Below are 27,338 nucleotides of genomic sequence, written 5' to 3'. Positions count from 1 at the left end.
CTTACACATCTACAAATAAATACACTACTGGTGACTACTGTTCAAAAAGCAGGGTGATGAAGTTTCAGTGCATATTGAACAAGTCTGTCTTTGCTGTGCAGCCCAGCAGCCAGAGACGGAAGGAGGTGGTATCCCTGTGACTGCAGATGAGATGAGTGAGCTGATGTACAAGCCTCTGCCTGGGGAGTGGGGGGAGAGGAGCAGGGATGCCGAGTGTGAACGCATCATCGCCAGCATCGACCAGCTCATCACCGTTGGTGTGTATGCATACATGGCCTCTCTTCTTGTTTGCTCTCATTCACACACTCTTTCTTTCACATGTCTTGTCCCAATTCAGTCACATCAGGGTATCTATAGGTTCCTTTAACTGTGAAAGAATTTCTTCCCAATCATACTAACCCGCCTTTCTCTTTGTTTCTGCTACAGAGATTGCAGCTCCCTTCTCTGGTCCTGTGGACTTAGTCCAGTATCCCACCTACTGCACTGTAATCGCCTATCCCACTGACCTGGGCACCATCAGACTGCGACTCATGAACAGATTCTACAGGTCAGTCCCACCAGTCTTTCCTCCTTCCACCTCCCTGATAATGCCAGCGTGTCAAAGCAAAGGCATGGAAGTATTTGCACTCTTGACTGTCGACTCAGCTCTGTCCTTGAAATGTCTTCAGCTGCTGAAATTCAAATAATTGATGTTGTGTACTGTTTGTGAAGACACTGTGTATTTACTCACCTCTGGTGATCCACAGGCGCCTCTCTGCATTAATTTGGGATGCCAGGTATATTGCACATAATGCCCGCACTTTCAATGAGCCAAGGAGCAAGATTGCCCACTCTGCAAAGATGATCACAAATGTCCTCCAGAAATTTGTCAAGTACGTTTTTATTTGTTACTTGTCTAGACTAGTGTTTTTTCAAAAGATATTTGATTCTAGATCATGTGATGAATACCTGAATATCTTGCATGCTAAGTTGATACATTTTTCCTACTTTCCCAGTAATCCAAGCTGCACCGATATCATGGAGATCTACAATGCTGTTGAAGAAATGGATGATGATGAGGTAGGTCTGGCTAAATAGAAACCACTTTAGTCATTAGTATTATATTTGTTTGATGCACTGCTGTCAAAATATTATATATTAATTTGACTTGCAAATAGAGTGGATAATAAGGATAGGGGATGAGATAAAAGGAAGCCTAAACTGCCCATAAGCACTTACAATTGATTGTTAGGAAGTTTGTTTTCCATTTTTAGTCATTGTCATATATTTAGTCATCTATGGTCACCTTCACATTTTGAAAAAGTAATTATCATCTGGTTAATGATCAGATTCAAGTAATCCAAATTTAATCACTGTCTACAGGAAGAGGATACCGAAGCACCAGGAACATCCTCTGGACACAGACTGCGTCAGGTAAATAGAAACGTATGATTGGTTTGGTAGAATTTAGTAGCAGATGAACTATTAATAGGGGTGGGACGAGACACGAGATTGGGTTTACGAGCTAGAGACCAGATTTCAACACTATTTTACGGAAAACTTTAATGAAGAAATAAGTCTGGAAAATAGTCCTTTTTATTCAATCGAAAGTCACAAAATGAAAAATGAGCACTGAAAGGTTTTGCCACAAACTCAAATGACTGACTTCTCTCCTGTATAACTAACAGTTACACCAGAACGTATTCCGTATATATGGGGGGGAAGAGTCTCTTCACTCAGAGAACCAAGGTTACAACATAACCAAGCGTTTTCTGGCAGTAGTTGAGACCGTTGGGACCAAATGTTTTGTAGTTGGATTTGTCATTGTACAGTGGACAGAGAAAAATAAAGCTTATTTTACTGATGTTTCACATTGATTACGTTCTAAAGCACAAATGCATTACACTCGATAGATGATTTTTGTGAAGCCAGATGCTCTTTTCTCCTCCTCTGCATTTTATTAATTGCAGCTCTAAACAAGGAAGTAGGCTACACTAGTATTGATTTATGACCACTATAGGACGAATGGAGAACATTTCTTTGTTTAATATCATTACAAGTAAAGTTTTGCTGTCCGCTACCTGACTTATTTTAACAGAGAAAGAGAGTGGTCTGCACGAGACATCGCCACAGTGAACTGCACACTGCGGACGTATGTGGGTGTCTCGTCCAAGAGAGGGGGAGAGGGAGAGAGCGGCGGTACTCTCTAATGTTGTAACGCTGGGTTTTACAGGCAGCTTTTTTCTTCTGCTATCGCTCTGCAAAAATAAACTCAGAGTCAACTTTGGAGAACGGGCAGGGGATCTTCTATGCTAATTTTAAAGCTGCTGTTCTGAACTTGTACTGATATTGCGAGACACTTTTTACTTCAAGAGAAATCTTGTCACGTTTTAAGCGAGATCTCCTCACACCTCTAACTATTAATGATTCAGTGGCAGCAGCTGGCATGCGTTACCTGTCATGACGATTTCCTCTCTTTCTCCTCTATAGTTGCAGCGCTCTGTAGAGGTGGTGCCTGACAGAGACGCCTGGAAGCAACAGTGCAGGTATCTGCTCAACTACATATTTGAGTGTGAGGACTCTGAACCGTTCAGACAGCCTGTGGATCCTCAAAACTATCCAGTAAGTTGACACAACAAACTCAAGACCATGCTGTCAACAAAATAACATCAGCAGGTTGTTTTGTTTTCCAGTGTTTTGATGAAGATGAAGTCTAAATCATGTTTTGATTGTCCAGGACTACCATGACATCATTGATACACCAATGGACTTTGGCTCAGTGAAAAGGACCCTGGAGGAAGACCGCTATGAAAACCCTATCGAGCTGTGCAAAGACACCCGGCTAATATTTGCCAACGCTAAAGCCTACACACCCAATAAACGCTCCAAGGTAAGGGGGGTAATTAAAGCTTGTGGAAGAAATGTCAAGGTAACTGCTCTCCAGTGCAGAACATAATCCTATACATACAGTGGTCGTTCATCTAATAAAATCTTCTTTAGGTCTAGATTTTGGATTGAAATGTTAAGTCATTATATGCATTTTGACTTCAAAGTTGATGTTTTAGCTTATCGGACTCACCTATTCTATTCTAGATTTACAGCATGACTTTGCGGCTCTCTGCCTTCTTTGAGGAGCAAATTAGAGCAATCATATCTCAATACAAAACTGCCATCAAGAGCAGTGATAGGCTCCGCCGCAGTCAGAGGTTCCGCAAGAAAATGCAGCAGCAGGATCAGTCCAATGCCACATCAAGGTCAGTTTGAGTTATGGGTTTCCTCATAATATGTCAGGAGATGGTTCAGGTGCAAGTAGTCTGAGCAGGCCAGCACATTTATTGTTTCCTGTTCATGTCCATGTCTGATGAAAAGTTGCATTCTTCTTTTTCTCAAGTCAAAAGAGAGCTGCTGTAAAAACTCAGGGAAAAGTGGAGTCTACATCTGTGACCAAATCTACCTCAGCCAAAGTGTCTGTTCCTGAGAGAGCCAGGAGGAGTCGAAGCAGCAGCTCAGGTCACAGCTCTTCGGACGACGACTCCGGCTCCAAAGGTGCTTCATCAACACCAGGTACAAAATAAACTTAGGTTCCTTAACAGTACAGTAGTCTCAGCGTGGCTTTGCTAACAGCAGTCCAATGGCATATTCATGGTAAATATGTAAACTTTTCCCAGAACTGTTATGGAAGCAGTTTGAAAACTCATAGCTAAAATGTGAAGACAATATGTTCACCTTCCCTAGTTAGATGTTAAGTAAAAAACATTTTAGAGAATTGTTTCTCGAAGTGCAAAACCTTGTGCTCTGATACTGTAGCTCACAGGTATAGACAAGTTAAGTTGATTGACTTTAATTTAGGGCTGCAGCTATCGATTATTTTAGTAATCGAGTATTCTACCGATTATTCCATCAATTAATCGAGTAATCGGATAAGAAATACTTATTAAGAAATACTTAGTAAACAGCAATAGTAAATATTTATTATTGCTGTTAACTTAAAAAAAAAAAAGGAAACCTGTCTTTTGTATATATACATATACATTGTATATATATATATATATCTCCTTTTTGAGAAAAAGCAAAAAAGAATTATTCCAAGACTCTTAAAAAAGTTAATTGTTGGTGGCCCAAACGTTAATATTTTTCACTCCCTTCCCCTTCTTGCCTCTGGCTCTTTGCACTGGATATGCAAAAGAGCTGTTCACTGACCAGAGGGTAAATGTGACGTCACAAAGCTTAGAGCAGGGCTATTCAACTACACTGTTCTGGGGGACACATTTTCAGAAGCCTAATACACAGTGAGGAGAAAGAATAAAGAATGCAGACATCACCGGCATGATGACGTCATTCACGTGCATATTAAGTGGCCAGGCTGGGGGGAGGAGCCGGTTTGTCTCCGGCAGCAGCTAAGTTTCCAAAGATTAGTAGCAAACTAATAAACAGACTACAAACTGACAGCTTTCGTTTTAGCTTGTTGGTAAAACATCGCTATTAGCAGAGTAGCATGCTGTAGGCTAGCTAGTTGTGTAAAACAGCGCGGTGGACGAGAGCAGCAGTTTATTACCTTGTGTCGGGTTCGGTGAATGGATGAGTAGACTGGATGTTTTCTACTGAGATGATGTAGCAGCATGTTTGCAGCTTAAAATGATCCCAAACTTTCTGTCGTTTTTCTCGCCTGTCTCTTCTCTTAAACCCTCGCTATTTTCGTCTTCCTTCATTTGTAATCTGGGCCGTCAGTCTTGTGTCCACAGAAGCGTCAACTTGTGCGCTAGTAATAATCCTCCGTGCGGAAACACAGTGAGCCGTACAACCTTAATTACATTGATTTAACGAAGCTTTGAGGCAAAGAATTTTGCTTCGAGAATTTTTTAGAATTGAATTATTTGAGTTATTCGAGGAATCGTTTCAGCCCTACTTTAATTACTTGCCTATGAATTGTGTTGTGGTAAATAGAGCCTGTGATGTCATTGTATGAATCAATTAGAATCTTGAGAGATGTGCTTTTTTCTGTTCTGGCCCGACAGTGGTGGAATTAACTAGTTATTAAAGTCAGGACCGCAGAGTCACCACATTTTTCACCGATTGGGTTCACGAGATCGAGATGAGATTTTAACACTATTTTACAGAAAACTTCAATGAAGAAATAAGATTGGAAAAATGGTCCTTATATGTAATATATAATTTATTTATGTTTCAGAGTCTGACAGTGAGAGCGAGCTGAGTGAGTTGGAGAAGGAGAAATGTCCTGGCTCCTCAAGGCACCAACTCAGACAGAAAGCAAGAGTTACAAGAAGCAACCATGCCAAGCAGAGGAAAAAAGGTCAGTTAAGTATTCCTGTTAAAATCCAGTTTTCAATCATGCCTCGTTACATTCAGAAGTTGTAATCGGAATCGGAGAAAAAAACATTGTATACGTGAATTGTTGCAGAGAGCGATAGTGAAGAGGAGGAGGAGGAGGAAGAAGACGGCGAAGAGGATGGACAAATGTCTTCCCAATCTTCAGGTCGCCGCTACCCCAGTAGGAGTGAAAACCGCAGGAGTAAGAAGAGCAGGAGCACACGGCTGACCAGAAATAGTGCTGGTGCAGACAGGAAGCGCACAGGTAAACACTATGACAATTGTCTTCAGCCTCCCACTTGGCGAATCACAACACAGAATTTTTGAATTTGTCATTGTACAGTAGACAGAGAGAAATAAAGCTTATTAGGGGTCCAAGCCTGAGGCTGGAAGAATCGGCGGTAGCAAAGCTACGCCGTTCACACAGCAGTGCTGTGGAACCCTATTGCTTTCCTAAGGTTTCTTATTATTCTTCCGCCGATAAAACACATGCTACAGCCTAAACCGTACATGGTGGGGGTGCCGTTTTCAGGACTGGTCCAGATCACTGCAAGGACCTCGGACAAAAAAATTCAGCCACTTGCTTGGCGCTATAGCAGAAAAAACGCGTTTGGCCTTATAACTCGCACACCGTACACCCGATATTCAAAATCCATACATCTACGCGTTCACTGGATCCAGCTGAATCACATGGTATAGGCCACGCCCATTTCCGCCTAGACTTCTGAGTGAAAAAAAGCGATTTATCGTAAACCTGCTTTTTCGTACTCCTAGACCGTGCAACTGATCTGCATGAAACTTGGTATGTAGCCTCACCAGACCAACCTGACAAAAAGTTATCAAAAGAATTGTTGTCGGATGAAAATTTTGTGAATGACGCACAAGCAAATTTGTGTAGCTAGCTACGAAGACACAAACTTTGCCATATCTCTGCCAAAATGAATGTTATCATCACGAGTCTTTAGATTCTTGTTTGCCATGACCCTCTAAGGCTGCCCAACCAATTTTACAAAAATTGGCCACTACGGGGCGCTACAAGTACAAAAAGTTTATATCTCATGAACGGCTCATCCGATTTTTACAAAATTTGGGGTGTACCATCCTGGCTCACTCCTGAGGCCACGCCAACAGTGGGGTACTGGTTCGTCAAAGTGGGCGTGGCCTATGGGACTCATGTCTAAATTTACCACTTAAACTAATGTGAACAACTTTAAATTTACAGGGTAGATGGACAATGGGCCATGGACCTTAGCTACCAAGAATTACACACATAGACCACTAGGAGGCGCTATAATGAACGTAGAGGCCTTTTGGCATATAAGTCAATGCATTTAAATGGGAATACTTTGCAATGGAAATATCTCTACTGCAGTAAATGCTATCATCACAAAATTTGAGATTATTGTTCAACATGCCACTCCGCGGCTCTCCACCAGATTTGGTGATGATCGCCTGTTAGGGGGCGCTATAATTAAGGTAGAAGTGTTTTGGCCTTTTACTCAATGAAGAGGAAATTTGCAATTCACTACAGACTTTGGACCTCGCACTTGGTCAAATTTCCTGACTTTTGCCTCGCCGCCATCGTGCTTTAGGTTCTCCTTCGCGGCCTCGCTCCGGGCGCTCTGCCCTGTCAGTTGAGCTTGCCTCCACCCAGGGGACTGGCACCGGGGAGGCTTGGACCCCGTTCATAACTGCTTGCAGTTCTAGTTTTACTATTGTTTTACAGTGATAACATTCTAAAGCACAAATAAATTCCCATCAAACACGCAACAGATTACTTTTATCAAGACCGATGCTCTTTTCTCCTTCTCTGCTTTTTATTAATTGCAGCACTAAATAAGGAAGTAGGCTACTTTATTATCGATATATGACCATTATAGGACGAAGGGAGAACATTTTTCTTTGTTTAAGATCATTAAAAGTAATAACAGAGACAGAGTGGTCTGCGCGAGACACAGTGACCAGCACGCTGCGGACGTGTGTCTCAGAGAGAGAGAGAGAGAGAGAGAGAGAGAGAGAGAAAAAAATAATGTCCCAGATTCCCATGCCATTTAATAGTGAGCAAAACTGAGCTGAGAGGTGGTACTCTCTGAAGTTCTAATGCTGGGTTTTACAGGCAGCTTTTTTCTTCCGCTATCGCTCAGCAAAAGTCAACTCGGTCAACTTTTTTTTTTCTATGCTAATTTCAAGGTTGCTGCTCTGCACTTGTGTACTGATATCGCAAGAGATTTTTTACATTGACGAGTAATCTTGTCCTGTGTTAATCTTGTGAGATCTCGTGGGGTGAGATCTTGTCACACCTCTAATATATATTTATTTATTTATGTTTCAGAGTCTGACAGTGAGAGCGAGCTGAGTGAGTTGGAGAAGGAGAAATGTCCTGGTTCCTCAAGGCACCAACTCAGACAGAAAGCAAGAGTTACAAGAAGCAACCATGCCAAGCAGAGGAAAAAAGGTCAGTTCAGTATTCCTGTTAAAATCCAGTTTCCATAATGCCTCATTACATTCAGAAGTTGTAATCGGAATCAGAGAAAAAAACATTGTATATGTGAATTGTTGCAGAGAGCGATAGTGAAGAGGAGGAGGAAGAAGACGGCGAAGAGGATGGACAAATGTCTTCCCAATCTTCAGGTCGCCGCTACCCCAGCAGGAGTGAAAACAACAGGAGTAAGAAGAGCAGGAGCACACGGCTGACCAGAAATAGTGCTGGTGCAGACAGGAAGCGCACAGGTAAACACTACGACAATTGTCTTCAGCCTCCCACTTGGCGAATCACGACACTCACCACAACAATAAGTTAAACATCCATCCGCATTGGCTTGTTTTCAGAGGGCAGAGCAGAGGTGAACGGTCACAACAGCAGGTCGTCTCGCAGGGAGAGACGTCACCACCAGGACTCTGACAGAGCCACATCCCAGGGCTCTGACAGGGAAGAGGAAGAGGAAATCACGGTTCGCAGGTCACTCAAGAGAAAGACGGCGAGGGCAGCTGTGACTAAGATGAAACTCCTCGAAGCATCCGATGAGGACTATGATGAGGAGGAGAAGCCAAGAAGGAGCAGCAGCCGCCTACGCCACACAGTCCGGAGCAGCAAACGCACTGCAGTGATCCAGAGCAGCTCAGATTCTGATGAGGAGCCATCAACACAGGGTAGGCAAACGTTAATCTTAGTACTTTTATCATACAATCATAAATTGTAACTGTCTCATTTAAATACAGATCATGTAAACATTAACAGTCTTTAAAGGGGTGATAGAATGCAAAACTGATTTTACCTTGTCATAGTTGAATAATGACAGTTTAGTGGGTAACTAGGACATACATTGAACCTCTAAATCCCATTGACCCCTCTTTTCTCTGCAAATCTCACTAATTGAAACTGCCGCTGAAAACGGGCGAATTTCAACGAGCCCCATAGTTGACGTCAACTATTGCGGCTCCTCCTCATTTGGCTCTAGTCTTTCTCTTTGTCACGCCCCAACATTTGCATAGGCTAAACAACTGACCTGAGATCAGTTAGTCTTCTGAATCTAGGTCGTGCAGATCTCAGAAATTGTATACATTGTTCATCTGCTATTTTACCATTAAATTCACTTTTGAGACTTTTTTATGCGAGAAATCAACTATGTAGAGGTCAAATGTGGGCCGTTTTACGAAAATTGATGTCTAATTGCAAATTTTGTCCGACTGTGTGTCGGAGTTCAGCGGCCAGTTCTGCCTGTGTTGCTGCCTCGCCGCCTGGCCTGCCTTCCTTCTCAGACCCCGGCCTGCTGTGAGGTAGACGGAGCTCAGTCACGGCTGGCAGCCCACAGCACTCCATATCCGCGCAAAGTCACCGTCTCTTGGGCTAATGGACTACGAAACGCCGCTGCTCTGACAGAGCTCCAGGGCCTGCAACTCCCCTCTTCCTGCTAGCTAAATGCCCGGTGTATGTGAGTGAAAGTGCGGTCAGCGAGCTTGTTACGCCAGCAATCTCTTACCACAGGTTCCAGTTACTCTTTTAATGTGTGTAATTATAATGTGTTGAGTTATTTAAACAAACGACTGGGGAAATAAACGCCGCTTGTCCGTGAGTCTCATTGATAGAGCCTGCGGCTGGATGGAGCTCTATCAATGAGAGCTAGCTAGCCTCCTCTTAGAAGTCCTCTGGAATTCACAAATATTCATTAACTTGAAATCGGACACCGTTGTTTTGCTTTATAAAACATTTAGTTAGATGTTGTATAAGTGGCGTGACGAAATTCAAACTGTAAATATATTCGAATTACGACCAAAAATGAAGCTAACTAGCTGCAATCTGTACACATAGGATTGAAGGGACAGTCGCAGCTAACGAAACCCTTACAGTTCACAAATATTCATTAACTTGAAATTGGACACCGTTGTTAGCTTTATAAGACATTTAGGTATGTTGTATAGCTAAGTGGCGTGACATGTGTGTGACATGTGGTAAGAGATTGCTGGTGTAACAAGCTCGCTGACCGTGCTCTCACTCTCATACAACTGGCCATTTAGCTAGCAGGAAGAGAGGAGTTGCAGGCCCTGGAGCTCTGTCAGGGCAGCGGCGTTTGGTAGCTAGTCCATTAGCCCAAACGGTGACTTTGCGCGGGTATGAGGTGCTGTGGGCTGCCAGCTGTGCCGGAGCTCAATCGAGCTCACAGCAGGCCGGGCGGCGAGGCAGCAACACAGGCAGCACCGGCCGCTGAACTCTGACACACAGTTTAACCAAATTTGCAATTAGCCATCCATTTTCGTAAAACGGCCCATATTTGAGCTTTATATAGTTGATTTCTCGCATAAAAAAGTCTCAGAAGTGAATTTGGTAACGAAACATTGCAATGTCTGGAAAATGAGATTCTGTCGCGTCTCTGTGTGTGTATTGGGGATTCGCTCAACCAATCAGCACGCGTCTCTACGTGTGTGTATGGGCACAAGGCTCAACCAAGCAGCGCGCAGCTCATCTAAATATTCATGACCATACCATATTTGGAAGAAAAGCTCTTGTTACAAATAGGGCCAAAACACAGGGATGCATAAGGGCCAATAAAATATCAACCAGGCCATTTTCAGCCCAACCAATGTTACATACCCCATTAGGAGACCATAAGGAACAGTGTGAAATACCCTATATAATCATTCTATCACCCCTTTTAAATATAATATAATTAGGGCTGTCAAACGATTAATCGCTGAATTTCTATAGTTAATCGCATGTTTTATCACATGATTAAAATTCTATTATTTTGCATTTCAGAACTGTTTTTAAGTACATATTAACAATGGAAAGCAATTCTTACTAGCGTATATTGATTGGGAATCAAATGAATGCAAAGGAAGTGACTTTATGAACTTGATTTTAAGATTTGTATTTGTTTATTATTTATTTATTTACTGTAAACAAAAGAAAAATGTGTGAATCTAGTACATTTGAATCTAGAGTCAATATTAGGGTTGGGTATTGTTTGGTTTGGATACCGGTGCTAAAGCATTACTTTTAAAATGGTACCGGTGCCTGAACTGATACTTTTTAAGAAAGTAAAAAAAAAAAAAGGAGGGTACTAAACAACATTAAAGAACAGCTTGTTTATTGCTAAGGCCATATGGTCAAAATTAAATGATTTAATAATAATGTAACAACTATGACAATAACTTATTTCACTAGTAAATAGCTGTTGAATTACAAAAACAACCACCAGATGGGAAAAGGGCATTTAACAATAACTTTGAATGTAGCACGAGGCTGTAGGTTACCAGTTTCATTGAACGCACCATCTGTGTTTTTCTGACAACGGCAGCTTCAGATTGTTACATCCCGGTGTTGGAATCCTCTACAGTGAAATACAGACAAACTTTACACTGTTTTGTGTTAGCTGTCAGCATTGTAACTATGTTTAATCCAGCTACTAGCTAGCGGTAGGCTAACATTAGCTGCTGTCGAGTGTAGTGCTAACTAGTGTTACGTGCAGCGATGTTTCTGTTGCCTGTAACGTCTGTTTCAGAGTATCCGAGAGAAGCGCAGGCACCGAAATACGCATTGCTATTCCTACAGCAGGATGTGTTACGAGGAAGTATGGCAAAGGGTCAGAATAGTAGCCTGTTAAGAACGACGCAAAACCGAGTGAAGTGAAAATAAATTAATAAATGGCGGCATGCGATTTAAAAAAAAAAAAAAAAAAAAAAAAAATGAACTTGCTGGGAGGAGGCCTCGGGGAAGACCCAGGACTAGGTGGAGGGATTATATCTCCAACCTGGCCTGGGAACGCCTCGGGATCCCCCAGTCGGAGCTGGTTAATGTGGCTCGGGAAAGGGAAGTTTGGGGTCCCCTGCTGGAGCTGCTCCCCCCGCGACCCGACACCGGATAAACGGATGAAGATGGATGGATGGATGCTCAGCCCTTAATCGCATCGCGATTAACGCGTTAATGCTGGCAGGCCTAAATATAATATAAATATAATGTTAGGCAGTTTACTTGATACATTCTTGCTAAATTCTGCCCTTGTTTCTCTTTCTAGATTCTCTAAAAACAAAGGAATCAGGTAGCGAATCCAAGGACGAGGAGGATGGCAATGACAGTGATTCTTCATCCTCCTCTCAGAATCAGCAGAATGGAGACACGAGGTCCTCCAAAGGGAGGACATCAAGACAAGCTGCTAAGACTAAGGGAACTGGTGAGAAATGTCCTCATTGGTCATTATTATATTTGATTTCTAGTTGCCACTTAAAGTGGCGCTTGGAATTGTGACAAACGTTTCTCTAATCAGTTGGATTTCTTTCTCCCCCCTTCCTTTCTCCTGCAGATACTTTGTCCCATGTGAATGGACACAGTGCTAAACATCACAAGTCTGACAGCAACTCTGAACAAGAGGAAGCTGAAGAGGAGAGTTCTGGAGAAGCTGAGGTTTCCGTGTCTCAGAACCCCTCTAGAAGCACAGCAACCACTCCAGCCAGGAAAAAGTGGATTACAAGTGAGGAGGAAGAGGAGGAGGTAGAGGACACTAAACGCAGAACCACAAGGCACAAACTTCCTGTCAGCTCAGATGAAGAGGACAAAGACCACAGTTCTCACAAACACCCACACCAAAATGGAAGAAATGTGGAGGAAGCAATCCATAAGGATTCCAAGAAAAAGAGTAAAGTGTCATCGTCAAAAAGCCAAGATAAACCTAAATCTGCCTCAACTTATAAACTGGATGGTGCTGAATCAGAGGAACTCAGTGATTCTCCAAAGAGATCCAGCCCACGCAGGAAAAGACTGAAAAAAGATGAAGACCATTCTGCTGAAAGCAATCAATCCAGTGAGGAATTTGAAGTTGAAAGCGAGTCAAAGAGGCTAACAAGAAACAAGACAAAATCTAAACAGCCTCGTGGCGACACCTCCGCTTCAGAGAGTTCTGAGCAGGAATACAAACCCAAGAGGAAGTCGAAGAGGAAACGATCCACTGGCTCATCAGACGAAGAGTCGGATAATTCAGACAACGCATCAAATAGACGGCTGAATCTCCGAACCCTACCAAAAAAGAAATACACCAGTGACAACTCTCTCTCTGAGGAAGACTATGCTTCTGCGAGCCAGCGTAAACCCGGAAATGGTAACAAAACAGCCACAGCGTCTAGGGAAGACAGGTATAACAAGAGAGAGTCAAACAGATCCTCTCCCAATGAAGCCAGGAATCAGCTGTCTTCCACTAGGAAACGTATTTACACCTCAGACTCTGAAGATGTGGAGGAGGATGGAGAGAAGGAGCCAGTGTCCAAGTACAATAAAAATAGCAATTCAGGCTCCTCAAAGCGTCCTAGAAGGGAATCCAAACAAGAGGAAGGTAGCAACCACAAGGAAGACACCTCTTCCCAATCTGATTCCAGCGAGGAGGAGGAGGATGTTGGTCGTTCGAAGAGCGGGAAGAAGAATGCGAGGCGGCCAAAACACAAACGAAAGAGAAGCTACAGCAGCAGCAATCACAGTTCTGACTCAGAAAGTAAGCATTTGTCTTCAGCCAGAAAGACCCGTGTGAACACCCGTAACCGGGGAAAGCGGACAGTCAGTTATCACGACAGCGAATAAAGGACGTAGCGGCTGGCACTGTAGAGGAAATGCGGAGACGAACATTAACTGGAGACCTTTAAAGACACTTGATGGCCACGTTATGGTAGTAGCACTGGAGTCCGCGAGAGAAAATGCTGTGAATCTGTTTCATTCAGGGATATTTATATTTTCTATGAAAAATATGTTTATAGATGTAATACAAATTCAAGCATTTGAACTGCTGGTTTTCACAAAGATACAGAACAAAACAACACCTCCCATACTGCTTGTTGTGAATTGGCCAGCAGAGTAACCATTCTGGGGAATCTTGTCAGCTTGGGTGCTATCTAATATACCTCTGTTTAATCAAGCATATTGCTGGCTTGCACTAAGATACACTGTAATGAGGTATTTCATACACTAGTTTTGCATTAGAAACTCAGGGGTCAAATAAGTTTACTGTAGTCTCAGACATGCAGTTGTTTTTTGAGCTGAGGTAAAGACGAGAAACAATTCCAGGTCGGCAGATGTCCAAGCACACTCACTGGGACAACACAAATCCATGTTCAGACTTTTGACTACAGCACTCCTTTGTAAATCCACACACTTAATGCTTGACTGTATTAGGAGTTGATATGAGCCAAATGAATATGAATTCCCCCCCCCCACATACACCATTTTGTTCTTAAGCAATTAGTTTTGTGTTGTATTCTAGTTAATAGATGTAAATATTTCATGAGGATGACATTATCTGAAAGGTTTGGCGATCAGTCGGTAGCAAACGTTTATTTAAATTTGAACTCTTTTCTTTTCTTTTTTTTTTACATTTAACTGCATTGACTTCTTGCCACATGTCACAAATTGGTACCTTTTTGCCAAGTACAAGTAACCAAAAGTACTTATTGCAAAATACTGTGATTTCTCATATTGGGAAGACCTTTATTGTTGTCCTGTGTTACCTTCTTTCAGTATTAAATTCTTTTTCAGAGTTGACTTACAACATTTTGCCAGTCACATGGTTTAGTTTTGTTTTATGGGGAGGTTTCTAAATACAGTCGCTTTGACATTTTGCTTAATGTTTTTCATACTACACCTTTAATACATTTGTCACAGGAAAACTATTAACGCAATGTGGTTGTGGAGTGCATTGAATGGGTTATTCCTCATATTAATAAAGACATAATTTCAAGGTGTATTTTGTGTTTGACTCCTCTATTGACATCATGATTGCATCTGTCTTGCTCAATTTTTTCTTAGCAGGTGTAAATCATAGACTGTATATAAACACATTATTTGTGAAAGAGGCTTTGTCCTGGATTGCTAGGAGGTCATTCAATTGTGATTGTAATCCAAGCTCTGGACAAATGTATTGTATTTCTGCCTCCTTCTGAAAATGAATAACAAATTATTTAATTACGTTTACTAGCGGCCAGGATAGCTCAGTCAGTAGAGCGGGAAATGCCCATTGCACATTTATTACTCTATTAAGTCTCCATTTTTAAGATTTTATAAGACTTATCTAGGTGGTAATGAATTGAATATAGAGACAATCATGTTGCATGTAGTTTTGGTACTCTATCTCTGAATGTTTCATGGCCCAACACCCATTACAGTGTTTTGAGGCAATCCCAGAGGACAAAACAATTGATTCCTTGATTTAAAAACAAAATCAGCTTCCAGATGAAATGACAACTAAAACCGATTACCCTTTGCTTTCTTTGTTTTTATTCATGATTTATCTGTTATTTGCTCTGTTGTTATCCCAATATGTTGTATAGTTAAATATCGTTTTCCTACAGCAAATACATGTTTAGGTAAAGATGAGATTTAAAGATGTAGACCTGCTTTTATTGTGAAGGGCTCAAAAACAACATAAAGTACCCACCGTCGCTTCAGTGTGACGACATTACCTAATGCTTTTCAGTAGATACTCGCACTTTCGACATATTTGACTAGCACGGATTATCGTTACTTAGCAACATTAGAAAAAATGGAACACTATTCCGAATAATATACATAGTGTAATCTTCTATTTAGTATAAAGCTGACTTTTTTTAAATTCATATTTATATATATTATTTCCCCCCACGAAAATACCACCTGCTACAGTCATTTAGATTTGCTTTCACAGATAACCAGTAAGCTAACATGTGAGCAGAGCAGTTGTGTTTGTTGTCTTGACAGGTAACGTTGCGCGTCTTAAAAGGTAGCTAGCCCTTAATTTCCCTGAAGATAAAGGTTTAGAATATATTCACGTTATTTACATTAGTTATTAACATTTCCGGCTTTTGCAAACAGGCTAACATTGAAGCTAAAGTTTAGCATGTCCTCTGTCAGTCACTGTCACTACAAGCTTCAGTAACGTTAGAACATCAACAGTACAGCAGATTTAGTACAACATGTCTGCGTGTAAAAGGTTGCTTTACTTTGTAAGGCAGCGAAGCTTATGGACTCATGTTCGGAGAAATGTCACAACATGGTCTCCTGTTGCAGCTGCCTTCAATGCCAAACCTCACAGGAGACTGAACTTGATCGAGAAAAACGTGGTTTGTATTTGTCTTAAATGTGTGTATTAAGTTACAACGCTGCTATATGTATGCATACAGCCTCAATGAAATTATGTAAATGAAGATTGCATCAGTTCGTGGTGAAAATGTACTATTCTGTAATGTTTGTTTTACCTCTGGTTGCAGGGTTTGTTTGGAGTACCAGAGCTGAGCTGTCATGCAGGCTTCCAGGCAGCCACAGAAACAGCTCTCAAGAACACAGAGCGTCTGGTGGGAAAAGCTTGTTCTTGTTCTCCAGGGGTTGAGACAGTCGAGTCTTTTGACCAGCTCTCAGATGGTTTGTGTAAAGTGGCTGATCTGGTGAGTTTAACCACCCCAAATGTGCTAAAACGTTGCATTATAACTGACCTCTGCATTTCTGACCATAGCATTTAGCTAACCCTTGTTGCTTCTAAAATTGACCTGCTACCCACGACTCGTGTATTGTGCACTGTATGTGTTATCTGTAGAGTTGTAAGCTAACTTTCAATTTTCTTCCCATTACAGGCAGACTTTGTTAAAGTTGCACATCCAGATCCAGCGTTTCGCGAGGCTGCAGAGAAGACCTGTATAGAGATTGGCACAGTTGTGGAGAAGTAAGAAGCGCCTTTAACAAAAATCTTTCAAAGCTGCACACTACAAATAAACACCACAACACATTTAGCTTATGACCAAGAAGAAAACTTTGTACTGCATACAACTGTAAGAGTGCTGGTCGTTAAAAGACATTTTTCTGCAAGCATCAGTCGAGAAAGATCTTGAGTAGCACTCGATAGAGATGTTCCTGTGTGCTGGTTGTGTGTTTCAGGCTAAACACTAATGTCAAGCTATGCAAGAGCCTAAAAATATTGCTGGACAACCCAGACATTGTGGCTCAGCTGGACCCTAATACAAGGTAATTTTACTGTAATCATAATTAGTTTATAGATAATAGGATTTATTGTTCATCTCTTTCCATAATTCTATCAATATCTAATAATAATAATATCATGTTGAAGTTATTGATTTTTTTGCCTTCTAGAAAAGTGGCCGAGTTGTTCATGTTTGACTTTGAAATCAGTGGAATTCATCTGGATGACAAACTGGTGAGATGGTCATAATATGTGGTAACAGACAAGTTATTCATAATGCAACAACATTTTTTTTATACCTCTGCGGTGTAACAACTGTTTTCGCTGCAGAGAAAAGAGGCAGTCGCCCTTCATGTGAAGCTGTTGGATCTTAACAACGAGTTTCTGGTTGGCTCTCACCTACCGAACAGAATTGCGAGGTCTGCAATTCCTGAGCATCTACACATGCACTTTGCGGATGAAGGAAGCTTCATCCAAGTTGGGGGATTACATGCAGATTCCCCCAATGACTTGGTATGTGCTTTATTTGGCCTGGGTCACCAGAACATTTCTTGCTTTTGCTCAGCAGGTGGCACTATTACCTTATATCAGATTATAGGACTGGATGTAAGGGCAGGTTGAATTTTATAGTAGCCTATTCTGTCCTGATTAGTAATACAATTATGTTTCAAAAGGTTAAGAAAGGCGGTTTAAGAGCATTTCTATTAATCTTCTATTAATTAAATATTGGCTCTAGCCTCCTTTCAGCATTGCATCGGTTCAGGTAGCTATACAATCGGTCAAAATGTTCTCTCTCTCGTAATGACTAACTTTAATTTTAGTTATTTTAATATTTCTGTTAGTTTCAGATCTTTGTTATACAGTTACCAGAACAGATTTTATGTTAACAGATTTTTCTATAACCTTAATACAAAAGTAATGCCAATGTCTCCTATGAAGGAGGCTAAAAGCACCATCCAGACAAAAAGTAGAGAGCAGTATGATACAATGTATAAAGTCAGAGTACACTTTACATTAACTTATTAAAACATAACAATCTGACAATGCAGTTAAAGGTAAAGTTTTTTTGTATTGTCTACATCTGACATCCAGAGATCTCTCAACTTTCCCTGTAACTCTTGATGAGCAGATTGTATCTTTCTTCTTCTACACTTTGTTGATAAGTTGCTTTTTAAATATTATGTTGCATATGAATTTTGCTCTGTCCTCGCTTCCACTTGTAGGTTCGAGAAATTGCCTACAGGATTTACCTTTATCCAAATGCAGATCTGATGGATTGTCTGGAAGAGCTGCTAAAATGCAGATACAAACTGGCCAAACTGGTGGGCTACGACTCCTATGGACACAGAGCCCTAAAGGGAACGATGGCCAAAACACCAGGTTTATAATATGCCTCTACTCTCTTTGCTTCAGCATCAATATAGTTATCAGTAGTCAGTGTTGTAACTGTGTGTTTGTAATTCATATTTCAGTATTTGCTATATTGGTGATCATTTTAAAAGACACCAGATAATTCTTATTTTAGAGGTTTTATACGAGCTATAGTAATTATTTTTCTTTTGTGCCTTTGGCAACTCATCTCAGATAGTTTTACATGCTGCAACTCAGTTTTTATTGCCCTTTGCAGAGACGGTGATGAGCTTTCTTCAGCTGTTAACAGACAAGCTGTCAGACAGGTACAGTCTACTCTTAACAGTTTTTGTCTAAAAATGTACGGATCCAATATTCTGTGAGATGGTTGTTATCTTGACCTGTTTTTTTTTTTTTTAATAGTCTTTACTATTAAATCAATGCTTCCCTTTATAGTTAACTATAAGTTGGTGCATGATGCCCAAGAGTCCATACTTCCTAAAATGAGTGACCCACAGATTTATTTACTCTGGGCAATAGTGATTTTCATTAGTTCTAGTCACATTTCCACTGTTGAGTCACATTCAGAAGGCCACTGGCTTTTTGCGTTGTTTACAACTTCTTCCTGTTTTTATGTTTGGTGTGACGCCCCTCCCACTATCTTGGAGGCTGTCCTGGCCAACCTCATCAGGCAGCGTGATCTAGTTCAGCTCGGCATCCAGGCTATACAAGCTGGTCCATGTGCTCCTCTCTCCTCGAGATGCATTTTAGGAATTGATTTAATAATTATAATTTAATAAATTGTTTAACTGAGCCAGTTTTCAACATTAGGATTCAGCCCAGAAATATGCAAGTCAGGTGCAACCGAGACAGGCTGAATTGTGAGTCTGTTAGCCTGGCAGCCTGACCATGGTCTTACCCTGCCTCCAGCCAAATGCATGCTGGGATAGGCTCTGCTGCCTCCCCCACCCGAGTAGAGATAGGTTGGTAAAGACTGCAATAAATGCCTCAAGCTCATAACTTGTTTTTGTGTTTTTTTTTTTACTCTCACAGAACAGCCAAAGACTTTAAGATGATGAGGAACATGAAGAAAAAACTCAACCCTCGTAATTCTGTGAGTAATTTCTTTTGTTCACAACATATTCTTTACATACATGGATATTTTCTTGCAAATATTAACCAGTATGTAATCAGTGTTAATGGTTTGAAAGTAAAGCTAGGTAGTTAAAGTGTGATTTATGCTTCTGCGTTAAATCTACGCCGTGGCTGTGTACGTAGGTACGTGGAGGAACGGATCCTACACCGGACCCTACACCAGACCCTATGCTGTAGCCTGACGTGCACCTCTCAAAAAATCTAACTACACGTCGCGGCGACGCATGCCGCTCGGCTGTGGCTTGGTAGCGTTGCATTTCCCCCTACTGATTTCCTGGTTCACCTTTTCCATAAAACAACATGAAATCAAGAAGAGGGTTAACTTTTTCCTGCTACAGATTTCCCACCATGGAAGCATGACTCCCGCTTAAGCATGATTTATGGTTCTGCGGAGGCTTCGCTGTAGCCTACGTAAGTGGCCTGAAGTTTATACTTGTGCGCTGGTGTCTGTGTCGTTCTAGCATAGCAGGGCCGGCAGAGCGAGTGAGAGAGTGACAGGGATTAGCTTCGGAGCGAGTACCGACTCTAGAGGCATAGTGGGAGAAACAAAGTGTCTCCCCTGTGCTTTCTGACCACGGTGAGAAATCTGTGGCAAGAAAAGTTAACCCTATCATTGATTTCATGTTGTTTATGGAGAAGGAAATGCAGCGCTACCAAGCCACGTCCAAGCAACGTGCGTTGCTGCGACATGTACAGTGCCTTGCGAAAGTATTCGGCCCCCTTGAACGTTTCGACCTTTTGCCACATTTCAGGCCTCAAACATAAAGATATAAAACTGTAATTTGTTGTGAAGAATCAACAACAAGTGGGTCCCAATTATGAAGTGGAACGAAATTCATTGGCTATTTCAAACTTTTTTAACAAATAAAAAACTGAAAAAGTGGGCGTGCAAAATTATTCAGCCCCTTTACTTTCAGTGCAGCAAACTCTCTCCAGAAGTTCAGTGAGGATCTCTGAATGATCCAATGTTGACCTAAATGACTAATGATGATAAATAGAATCCACCTGTGTGTAATCAAGTCTCCGTATAAATGCACCTGCTCTGTGATAGTCTCAGAGGTCCGTGTAAAGCGCAGAGAGCATCATGAAGAACAAGGAACACACCAGGCAGGTCCGAGATACTGTTGTGGAGAAGTTTAAAGCCGGATTTGGATACAAAAAGATTTCCCAAGCTTTAAACATCCCAAGGAGCACTGTGCAAGCGATAATATTGAAATGGAAGGAGTATCAGACCACTACAAATCTACGAAGACCCGGCCGTCCCTCTAAACTTTCAGCTCATACAATGAGAAGACTGATCAGAGATGCAGCCAAGAGGCCCATGATCACTCTGGATGAACTGCAGAGATCTACAGCTGAGGTGGGAGACTCTGTCCATAGGACAACAATCAGTCGTATACTGCACAAATCTGGCCTTTATGGAAGAGTGGCAAGAAGAAAGCCATTTCTTAAAGATATCCAAAAAAGTGTCGTTTAAAGTTTGCCAAAAGCCACCTGGGAGACACACCAAACATGTGGAAGAAGGTGCTGTGGTCAGATGAAACCAAAATCGAACTTTTTGGCAACAATGCAAAACGTTATGTTTGGCGTAAAAAGCAACACAGCTCATCACCCTGAACACACCATCCCCACTGTCAAACATGGTGGTGGCAGCATCATGGTTTGGGCCTGCTTTTCTTCAGCAGGGACAGGGAAGATGGTTAAAATTGATGGGAAGATGGATGGAGCCAAATACAGGACCATTCTGGAAGAAAACCTGATGGAGTCTGCAAAAGACCTGAGACTGGGACGGAGATTTGTCTTCCAACAAGACAATGATCCAAAACATAAAGCAAAATCTACAATGGAATGGTTCACAAATAAACATATCCAGGTGTTAGAATGGCCAAGTCAAAGTCCAGACCTGAATCACGAGAATCTGTGGAAAGAACTGAAAACTGCTGTTCACAAACCGCTCTCCATCCAACCTCACTGAGCTCGAGCTGTTTTGCAAGGAGGAATGGGCAAAAATGTCAGTCTCTCGATGTGCAAAACTGATAGAGACATACCCCAAGCGACTTACAGCTGTAATCGCAGCAAAAGGTGGCGCTACAAAGTATTAACTTAAGGGGGCTGAATAATTTTGCACGCCCAATATTTCAGTTTTTTATTTGTTTAAAAGGTTTGAAATATCCAATAAATTTCGTTCCACTTCATGATTGTGTCCCACTTGTTGTTGATTCTTCACAAAAAATTACAGTTTTATATCTTTATGTTTGAGGCCTGAAATGTGGCAAAAGGTCGAAACGTTCAAGAGGGCCGAATACTTTCGCAAGGCACTGTAGTTACATTTTTTTGAGAGGTGCATGTCAGGGGGGGTCCGGCGTAGGGTCGGTATCTCCACGTACCTACGTACGAAGCCATGGTGTGGATTTAACTCGGAAGCATAAATCAGTCTTTAGTTTTAACATAAATTATTCTATTTTAGATTCACTATAATTCAGTTATGTCTATTTTAGTATCACTTGTTTGATATAACATGTAAATAAAATACTCTGGTCTTATTTTATAGGAGCTCATGCCATGGGATCATCCGTACCTCAGTGGTGTCTTGCGTGCTGAAAGGTGAGTAGTTGGTATGTCATGAAACTTCATTTTCAGCCTCAGGTGTCAGATGTTACAAAAGGTGTTAAGGGAGAAGCACGGGACTTCTCTCCAACTCCATTCTAATTCAGGACAATATGATCTGGTATAATCTGCTGCTTCAGCCTTTTTTAGTATTTGTAGTTGTGGCATTTTGGTATTTGTTATGTTTAGGCCATTAATTCCAATGTTATTTAGGCCCAGCATTAATTGTTGCCCATCCATACAGCATTGACATTAAGTTCCAGTGCATTTTGCAGCTCGTTAAACATTTGACACGGGGCTACATTATTGTGGACAAATTGTTGCTCCTAAACATGAGGACTACAAATTTTTTCTTATCTATTTTTTATTTTTTTTTTTTGACAATGATGTGTTTTAGTGATGGTATTCTTGCTCTTTGCCTAATTTGAATTTGATTACAACACTTACTGAAACTCATTTCTCATTTCAAAGTCATTTAAACAGCGATCATCTAGGTCAGCTGTTAGTAGTCCCATTGAGAGTATTTAACTTTTTACAGATTTCTCTGTTCTTAATGAAGTGCACTTTCCCTCCTAGTACTCACCAGAGACTAATAACATGATGGGCCAAATTTTCCGGAGAAGTTAAATAAATCTTTATTGCAGACATCATGGACCCCTCATGTGTCCTTTGGAGGAAGGAAGAAAAAAAAAAAAAAAAAAAAAAAAAAAAAAAAAAAAAAAAAAAAAAAAAAAAAAAAAAAAAAAAAAAAAAAAAAAAAAAAAAAAAAAAAAAAAAAAGAGAGAGAGATCTAAGGAGGAGAGGATCTGCCAGTTGGCACGAGATTCCTAAAGAAATTTAGGATGCAGTCTGAAGCGGTTTGCATTGAGCTGCTTCTGTTTTCTGCTACACACAAGTTTGATTGGTTTTTTTTCTCTCAGTCACTCACTCCATCAATTTCTCTTTATCTCTGATTTTCCATAAGTAACCATTTGAACTGGAAAGTGTTCAAACCATATTGAAATGAGGTGTGTGTGTTATTCCCCCTTGTTATTCAACACTGATTATCTGACTCTATACACTAGAGTGGTGTTCAATCTAAACAAGCATTTTGATTTGGTGGTCTTTATCTTATGTGCCTCAAAGCAGCATGAATGCATCCTTTTTGAGCATGGGTGGCCCTCCCCTCGCCCTGAGCTCGGGCAGTCTTGTGGCCTTTGTCGTACCAGTTGATATCGCAAATGAGTAATTGTCAGAGGACTTTTAGCCAGACTGCTCACTAGCCTGCATGGCGACATCTACAGAAAGGATGTGCTTGATTTAAAAAGTGTGGTCATTGTCATTCTTTTACATATCTGTAATTGTGTGTGTATGAGGTTTGCTATAACAGGTCTTTTTTGGACATTTAGTCTCATCTGGTTGTTTTAAATACTTTTGACACTCTCCTCAATCCACTTCCAGACACGGGTTGATCTTGATTCAAATAAGTCTTTTAATAATAAAACACTTTGTTCTGGTTTATGTTTTGCTCATGGCAGGTACAACATAGAGCCCAGTCTGTACAGTCCATATTTGTCTCTGGGTGCCTGTATGGAGGGTTTGAACAACCTCTTCTCTCAGCTGTACGGTGTGTCCCTCATGTCCGAACACCCCAGTGCTGGAGAGGTCTGGAGCGAGGATGTCCGCAAACTGGTAGATTTTACTAATAGTGCAAAATGTCTGGGATTGTGTTGAATCAATGTCTCCTTCTAATAGGATGTTGGTTGAAGTCTGTTTCATGTCCTATGTTGTAGATGGGTTTTCTACAATCTGGTAGCAAAGGTCTATATATTTCAAAGATCAAAGACTTTCAATACTGTGTGTTTTTTAAGTGTTTCTTTATTAAAGCGGCTGTGTGTGTGTGTGTGTGTGTGTGTGTGTGTGTGTGTGTGTGTGTGTGTTCGTGTTCCCAGGCTGTGGTACATGAGACAGAGGGTTTATTGGGATATATCTACTGCGACTTTTACCACCGGCAGGATAAACCTCAACAGGTGTGCATACACACATTCATCTATATAGTCTTCACAGGTTCATGTTAGTTTCTCCTCTGAAAATAGGGCTCTCCATATTTTAATCATGCTCATGTGCTCCAATGTTATGTTCTTAATTAATTCAGTGATGAAATATGCATCTACATTATTATTATTTTTCGATCAATTTCACCTCCCTTGCCCACCACCACCTCCTTGTCCTCCTCCTCCCAGGACTGTCACTTCACCATCCGCGGTGGCCGCTGGTGCCAAGAAACGGGTCAGTACCAGCTTCCAGTTGTGGTGCTAATGCTGAGTCTGCCCCACCCGACCAAGAGCGCCCCCACCCTGCTCACACCGGGCATGATGGAGAACCTCTTCCATGAAATGGGACACGCCATGCACTCCATGCTGGGACGCACTCGCTACCAGCATGTGACAGGTGAGGTGTGAGCACAGATTGGACACTGTAACCATGGGCAACTTACTTAAGACATAATGGAGGATTGTACACATGTATCATTCAGTAGGTGTTATTCAAACTGTTTACCTGGCAGACAATAAAGCAAATGTTCAACATTTTATGAGTTCTGTATCTTAACGTGATGGCTATGCAGTTCCCAAATGTCACAAGCTAGAAGTATGTTGTTAGATAAGGAGCTATAGGTTATTCATTACAGTATGGCAAGTGAAAATAGAGTGTAAATCGGATTAAGTGTGAGCCCCGAGGAGAGTTTTAGATTATCCAAAGCTGTCATTTGATACCGTTTCACTTGTCAGATAAAGCTGATCATTGTCTTCTCTCTGGTAATTCAAGATCCCAAAAGTATTTATTTTACAATAATAACAATATCCATTACCTCGACTTGTTTCCTCAGTGGACACCATGTTTACAGCAGTTTAGACATGCTAATTGAATCACAATTGTATCTGAAAGCTCATAACAGTTGCATTACCAGTGACTTAATACTATCTTTATATTTTTTTTCTATTTTTATATCAGATGTTGTACTTGATATTGCATTTAAACATCTGTGGATGGTTAAAAGGATGTACAGTACCGAGCACATTGCAGTTGTGTGTCAGGTCAATTCTGGTCTGGTTCGACAGACCTTCCTTTTGTTTTAATTTGTGTGTTCTTATGTCTAAGCTTTGACGTCTCTCCTCCAGGAACCAGATGTGCGACTGACTTCGCTGAAGTCCCATCCATCCTCATGGAGTACTTTGCCACTGACTATAGAGTCCTCAGCCAGTTTGCACGCCATTATGAAACTGGACAGGTACGCCTAAACCTCAGAATAAAGACCATCCTGAAACTCTAAAAAAACATTACTCAATTGTTGTGGAGGGATATTTTCCAATACATCATAATTTTAGTGATAGTAACACCTTCGTATTTCATTTTAGCTGTGATGTTCATTGATCGGCTGCCAACCTTGAAACATTAAAAAGGACTTTCATAAGATGAAAATGATGTCCTACTAGTTCTTACTGGTTTATTGTGTCTGTGTCATTGTCTGCTCAGCCTCTGCCTGAGAGCATGGTGGCTCGCCTTTGTGAGTCAAAGAAGGTGTGCGGAGCTGCAGACATCCAGCTGCAGGTATGACCAACCTCACACACACCACTTACAATTATATCTAAAAGTAATTTTCACTTTTACAAGAATACCCAACTCAAAAAAAAATAAAGTGTTGAGTGATGAATAATCAAGCCTCCAGTCCCTTTTAATGTATACAATTATAAACATTTACCAGCATCTTGGGGACAACACAAGCTTCTTTTTTCGACTTGGTGTTCATGAAATCAATACTGACTTTGTCAGATATTAGGTTAAATTATTAAACCTTATAACCCCTTTACCTTGTCGAAGGCTGCGTTTTTTGGCCTTATCTGTCTTTTAGCCAGTTTACAGAATGGGGATTACACAGTCCTAAACTGCCTTAAATTTCTTATCGATGGAAAATATACTGAGTTTAAAAACATACATTCTACCACTGCAGAGCAACCCATTGCATTTGTTTTATTTTAATGTTTGTATGTGACTGATTTAGTAGGAAATATGTTTTTATTTTTTATTTTTCCTGGCAGATTTTCTATGCTGTTTTAGACCAGATCTACCACAGCAAACCTCAGAACCGCTCCACCACAGAAATCCTGAAGGAGATGCAGCAGAAATTCTACGGCTTACCTTATACGCCCAATACGGTAAATCCTCAACTGTCTTTGTGCTATTTAGCACACTGTCTTTGACTTCTTCTGAGTAGCTTGTCTCTTTAAGACTGTGTCTTTAGGCCTATTACAGTCCTTGAGGTGGATGATAATTTAGAGAAAGTTCTGTGCATGTTTCCCTAAAGACTCTCCTCTCACTCCTTAGTTGATCACAGCACAGAAACAACGCATACTTGACTGAGGAGTCGTTTTAGCTTTCTACTCTCTATCTCCTTCTCTATCCTTTCTTTCTGGTTTCATATCTATCACCCAGGCACAGCAGCTTTTAAGGGATTAAAGCCTTTTTTTGAAGCCCTGATAAAATAACAAAGCAGAGGTATACTTTGAATGAGCTCTCCCTGGGGGGAATATTTGAAAGTCTTCCTCCTGGTCCTTTTAATGAAAAAAGCTCTCAATTTCCCCCACTTTTGCAGCTGTGGGCGAGTGGATGAGGCCAGGAGGGAGAACGGGAATCAAACAGTCATAATTTAGCCAGGAATGGCCTTCATAGAGCATTAACTCTGGGCTATAATTATGTGGGGTGCCATCAGGAATAGAGATTACAGAACTGCTGTATATTCTCCCAAACGTCAGTGTGCCGGCCAGCGTTTCTCCTCACAGGAGTCCTCCCACTCTCCTGCTTGTGCAATGGTTTGTAGCTCCCTCTCTAGAGATTGTGGTTTATGTTATATAGTTTCCCACTGTCGCAGTCGTTCCTCTTCAACTTTTTAAGCCACACTGAAAGCTCTAACAGACACTTTGCCTCTGTGTGCACAGTTAACCGCAGGATCGTTTTCCTCATTTGAACTCTCACAGAAACTGCAGATGATTGCAGCGCTTAAGTTTCTTGAATTGGATCATCATTGGATCAGAGCAAGTGAAAACAGATTTGTTTAGATCCTTCAATGACAGACTCTACTTAAACTTGTTTCTTTTTTAAATTCGCCCTCTGTGTCTCTCTCTCTCTTCACCCGTCCTCATGGAAACAGCTCAGGAAACGTTTCCACAGCAAAGTGAACATTTGAGTGGCTAATAGGTTACAGAGAGCCACAGATTATAAACATTAGGGTGATGCTGACGTGTATAGTTTATAGAGCATGGTTATCATTTCCCGCTGTGTGCGGAGAGAGAGGAGCAGCTGTGAGTAACATAGACCACATGCTCACCCTTGAGCTGAAGATAATATTTGGAAATAAATGTCAGAAAGCAAGGTGTTCTGCTCGTGTGTGTTGACATTTCTTTAATCTGCAATTCTTGGCTTAAATGCATCATGGTGGTCCCTCCTCTTTTTTGATGATCATCA

General features: G+C 41.1%; 2 protein-coding genes across 6 annotated transcripts in view; both read left to right on the top strand.

Moving 5' to 3' along the window:
* brwd1 (bromodomain and WD repeat domain containing 1) overlaps nucleotides 1–14,523 on the top strand; it is a 37,012-nt gene extending 22,489 nt beyond the window's left edge. For 2 of the 5 annotated variants that reach the window (XM_039792791.1, XM_039792782.1), the window contains exons 31-46: nucleotides 102–257; nucleotides 427–547; nucleotides 747–872; nucleotides 996–1,059; nucleotides 1,363–1,413; nucleotides 2,470–2,601; nucleotides 2,717–2,869; nucleotides 3,073–3,233; nucleotides 3,371–3,543; nucleotides 5,168–5,290; nucleotides 5,399–5,572; nucleotides 7,640–7,762; nucleotides 7,870–8,037; nucleotides 8,137–8,457; nucleotides 11,820–11,975; nucleotides 12,105–14,523. In XM_039792791.1, the coding sequence (XP_039648725.1) occupies nucleotides 102–257; nucleotides 427–547; nucleotides 747–872; nucleotides 996–1,059; nucleotides 1,363–1,413; nucleotides 2,470–2,601; nucleotides 2,717–2,869; nucleotides 3,073–3,233; nucleotides 3,371–3,543; nucleotides 5,168–5,290; nucleotides 5,399–5,572; nucleotides 7,640–7,762; nucleotides 7,870–8,037; nucleotides 8,137–8,457; nucleotides 11,820–11,975; nucleotides 12,105–13,369 (3,467 nt within the window). In that variant the 3' untranslated portion in view covers nucleotides 13,370–14,523. The remainder of the gene's footprint in view (nucleotides 1–101; nucleotides 258–426; nucleotides 548–746; nucleotides 873–995; nucleotides 1,060–1,362; nucleotides 1,414–2,469; nucleotides 2,602–2,716; nucleotides 2,870–3,072; nucleotides 3,234–3,370; nucleotides 3,544–5,167; nucleotides 5,291–5,398; nucleotides 5,573–7,639; nucleotides 7,763–7,869; nucleotides 8,038–8,136; nucleotides 8,458–11,819; nucleotides 11,976–12,104) is intronic. The other 3 variants (XM_039792802.1, XM_039792823.1, XM_039792813.1) reach the window with 3 other exon arrangements.
* A 741-nt stretch (nucleotides 14,524–15,264) lies between these two features.
* The window catches only part of LOC120554161 (mitochondrial intermediate peptidase-like), a 31,985-nt gene continuing 19,911 nt past the window's right edge, over nucleotides 15,265–27,338 (top strand). The window contains exons 1-16 of the mRNA XM_039792854.1: nucleotides 15,265–15,876; nucleotides 16,024–16,197; nucleotides 16,384–16,472; nucleotides 16,685–16,771; nucleotides 16,898–16,961; nucleotides 17,058–17,240; nucleotides 17,951–18,107; nucleotides 18,355–18,403; nucleotides 19,131–19,191; nucleotides 21,784–21,836; nucleotides 23,357–23,510; nucleotides 23,771–23,848; nucleotides 24,062–24,269; nucleotides 24,998–25,107; nucleotides 25,353–25,427; nucleotides 25,916–26,032. Coding sequence (XP_039648788.1) covers nucleotides 15,730–15,876; nucleotides 16,024–16,197; nucleotides 16,384–16,472; nucleotides 16,685–16,771; nucleotides 16,898–16,961; nucleotides 17,058–17,240; nucleotides 17,951–18,107; nucleotides 18,355–18,403; nucleotides 19,131–19,191; nucleotides 21,784–21,836; nucleotides 23,357–23,510; nucleotides 23,771–23,848; nucleotides 24,062–24,269; nucleotides 24,998–25,107; nucleotides 25,353–25,427; nucleotides 25,916–26,032 — 1,806 coding nt within the window. The 5' untranslated portion in view covers nucleotides 15,265–15,729. The remainder of the gene's footprint in view (nucleotides 15,877–16,023; nucleotides 16,198–16,383; nucleotides 16,473–16,684; nucleotides 16,772–16,897; nucleotides 16,962–17,057; nucleotides 17,241–17,950; nucleotides 18,108–18,354; nucleotides 18,404–19,130; nucleotides 19,192–21,783; nucleotides 21,837–23,356; nucleotides 23,511–23,770; nucleotides 23,849–24,061; nucleotides 24,270–24,997; nucleotides 25,108–25,352; nucleotides 25,428–25,915; nucleotides 26,033–27,338) is intronic.

This window comes from Perca fluviatilis, chromosome 2 (assembly GCF_010015445.1).
Source record: "Perca fluviatilis chromosome 2, GENO_Pfluv_1.0, whole genome shotgun sequence".
Taxonomy (NCBI): Eukaryota; Metazoa; Chordata; class Actinopteri; order Perciformes; family Percidae; genus Perca; species Perca fluviatilis.
The sequence above is the reverse complement of the archived record's forward strand: the minus strand, read 5'-3'. Positions and strand labels throughout refer to the sequence as shown.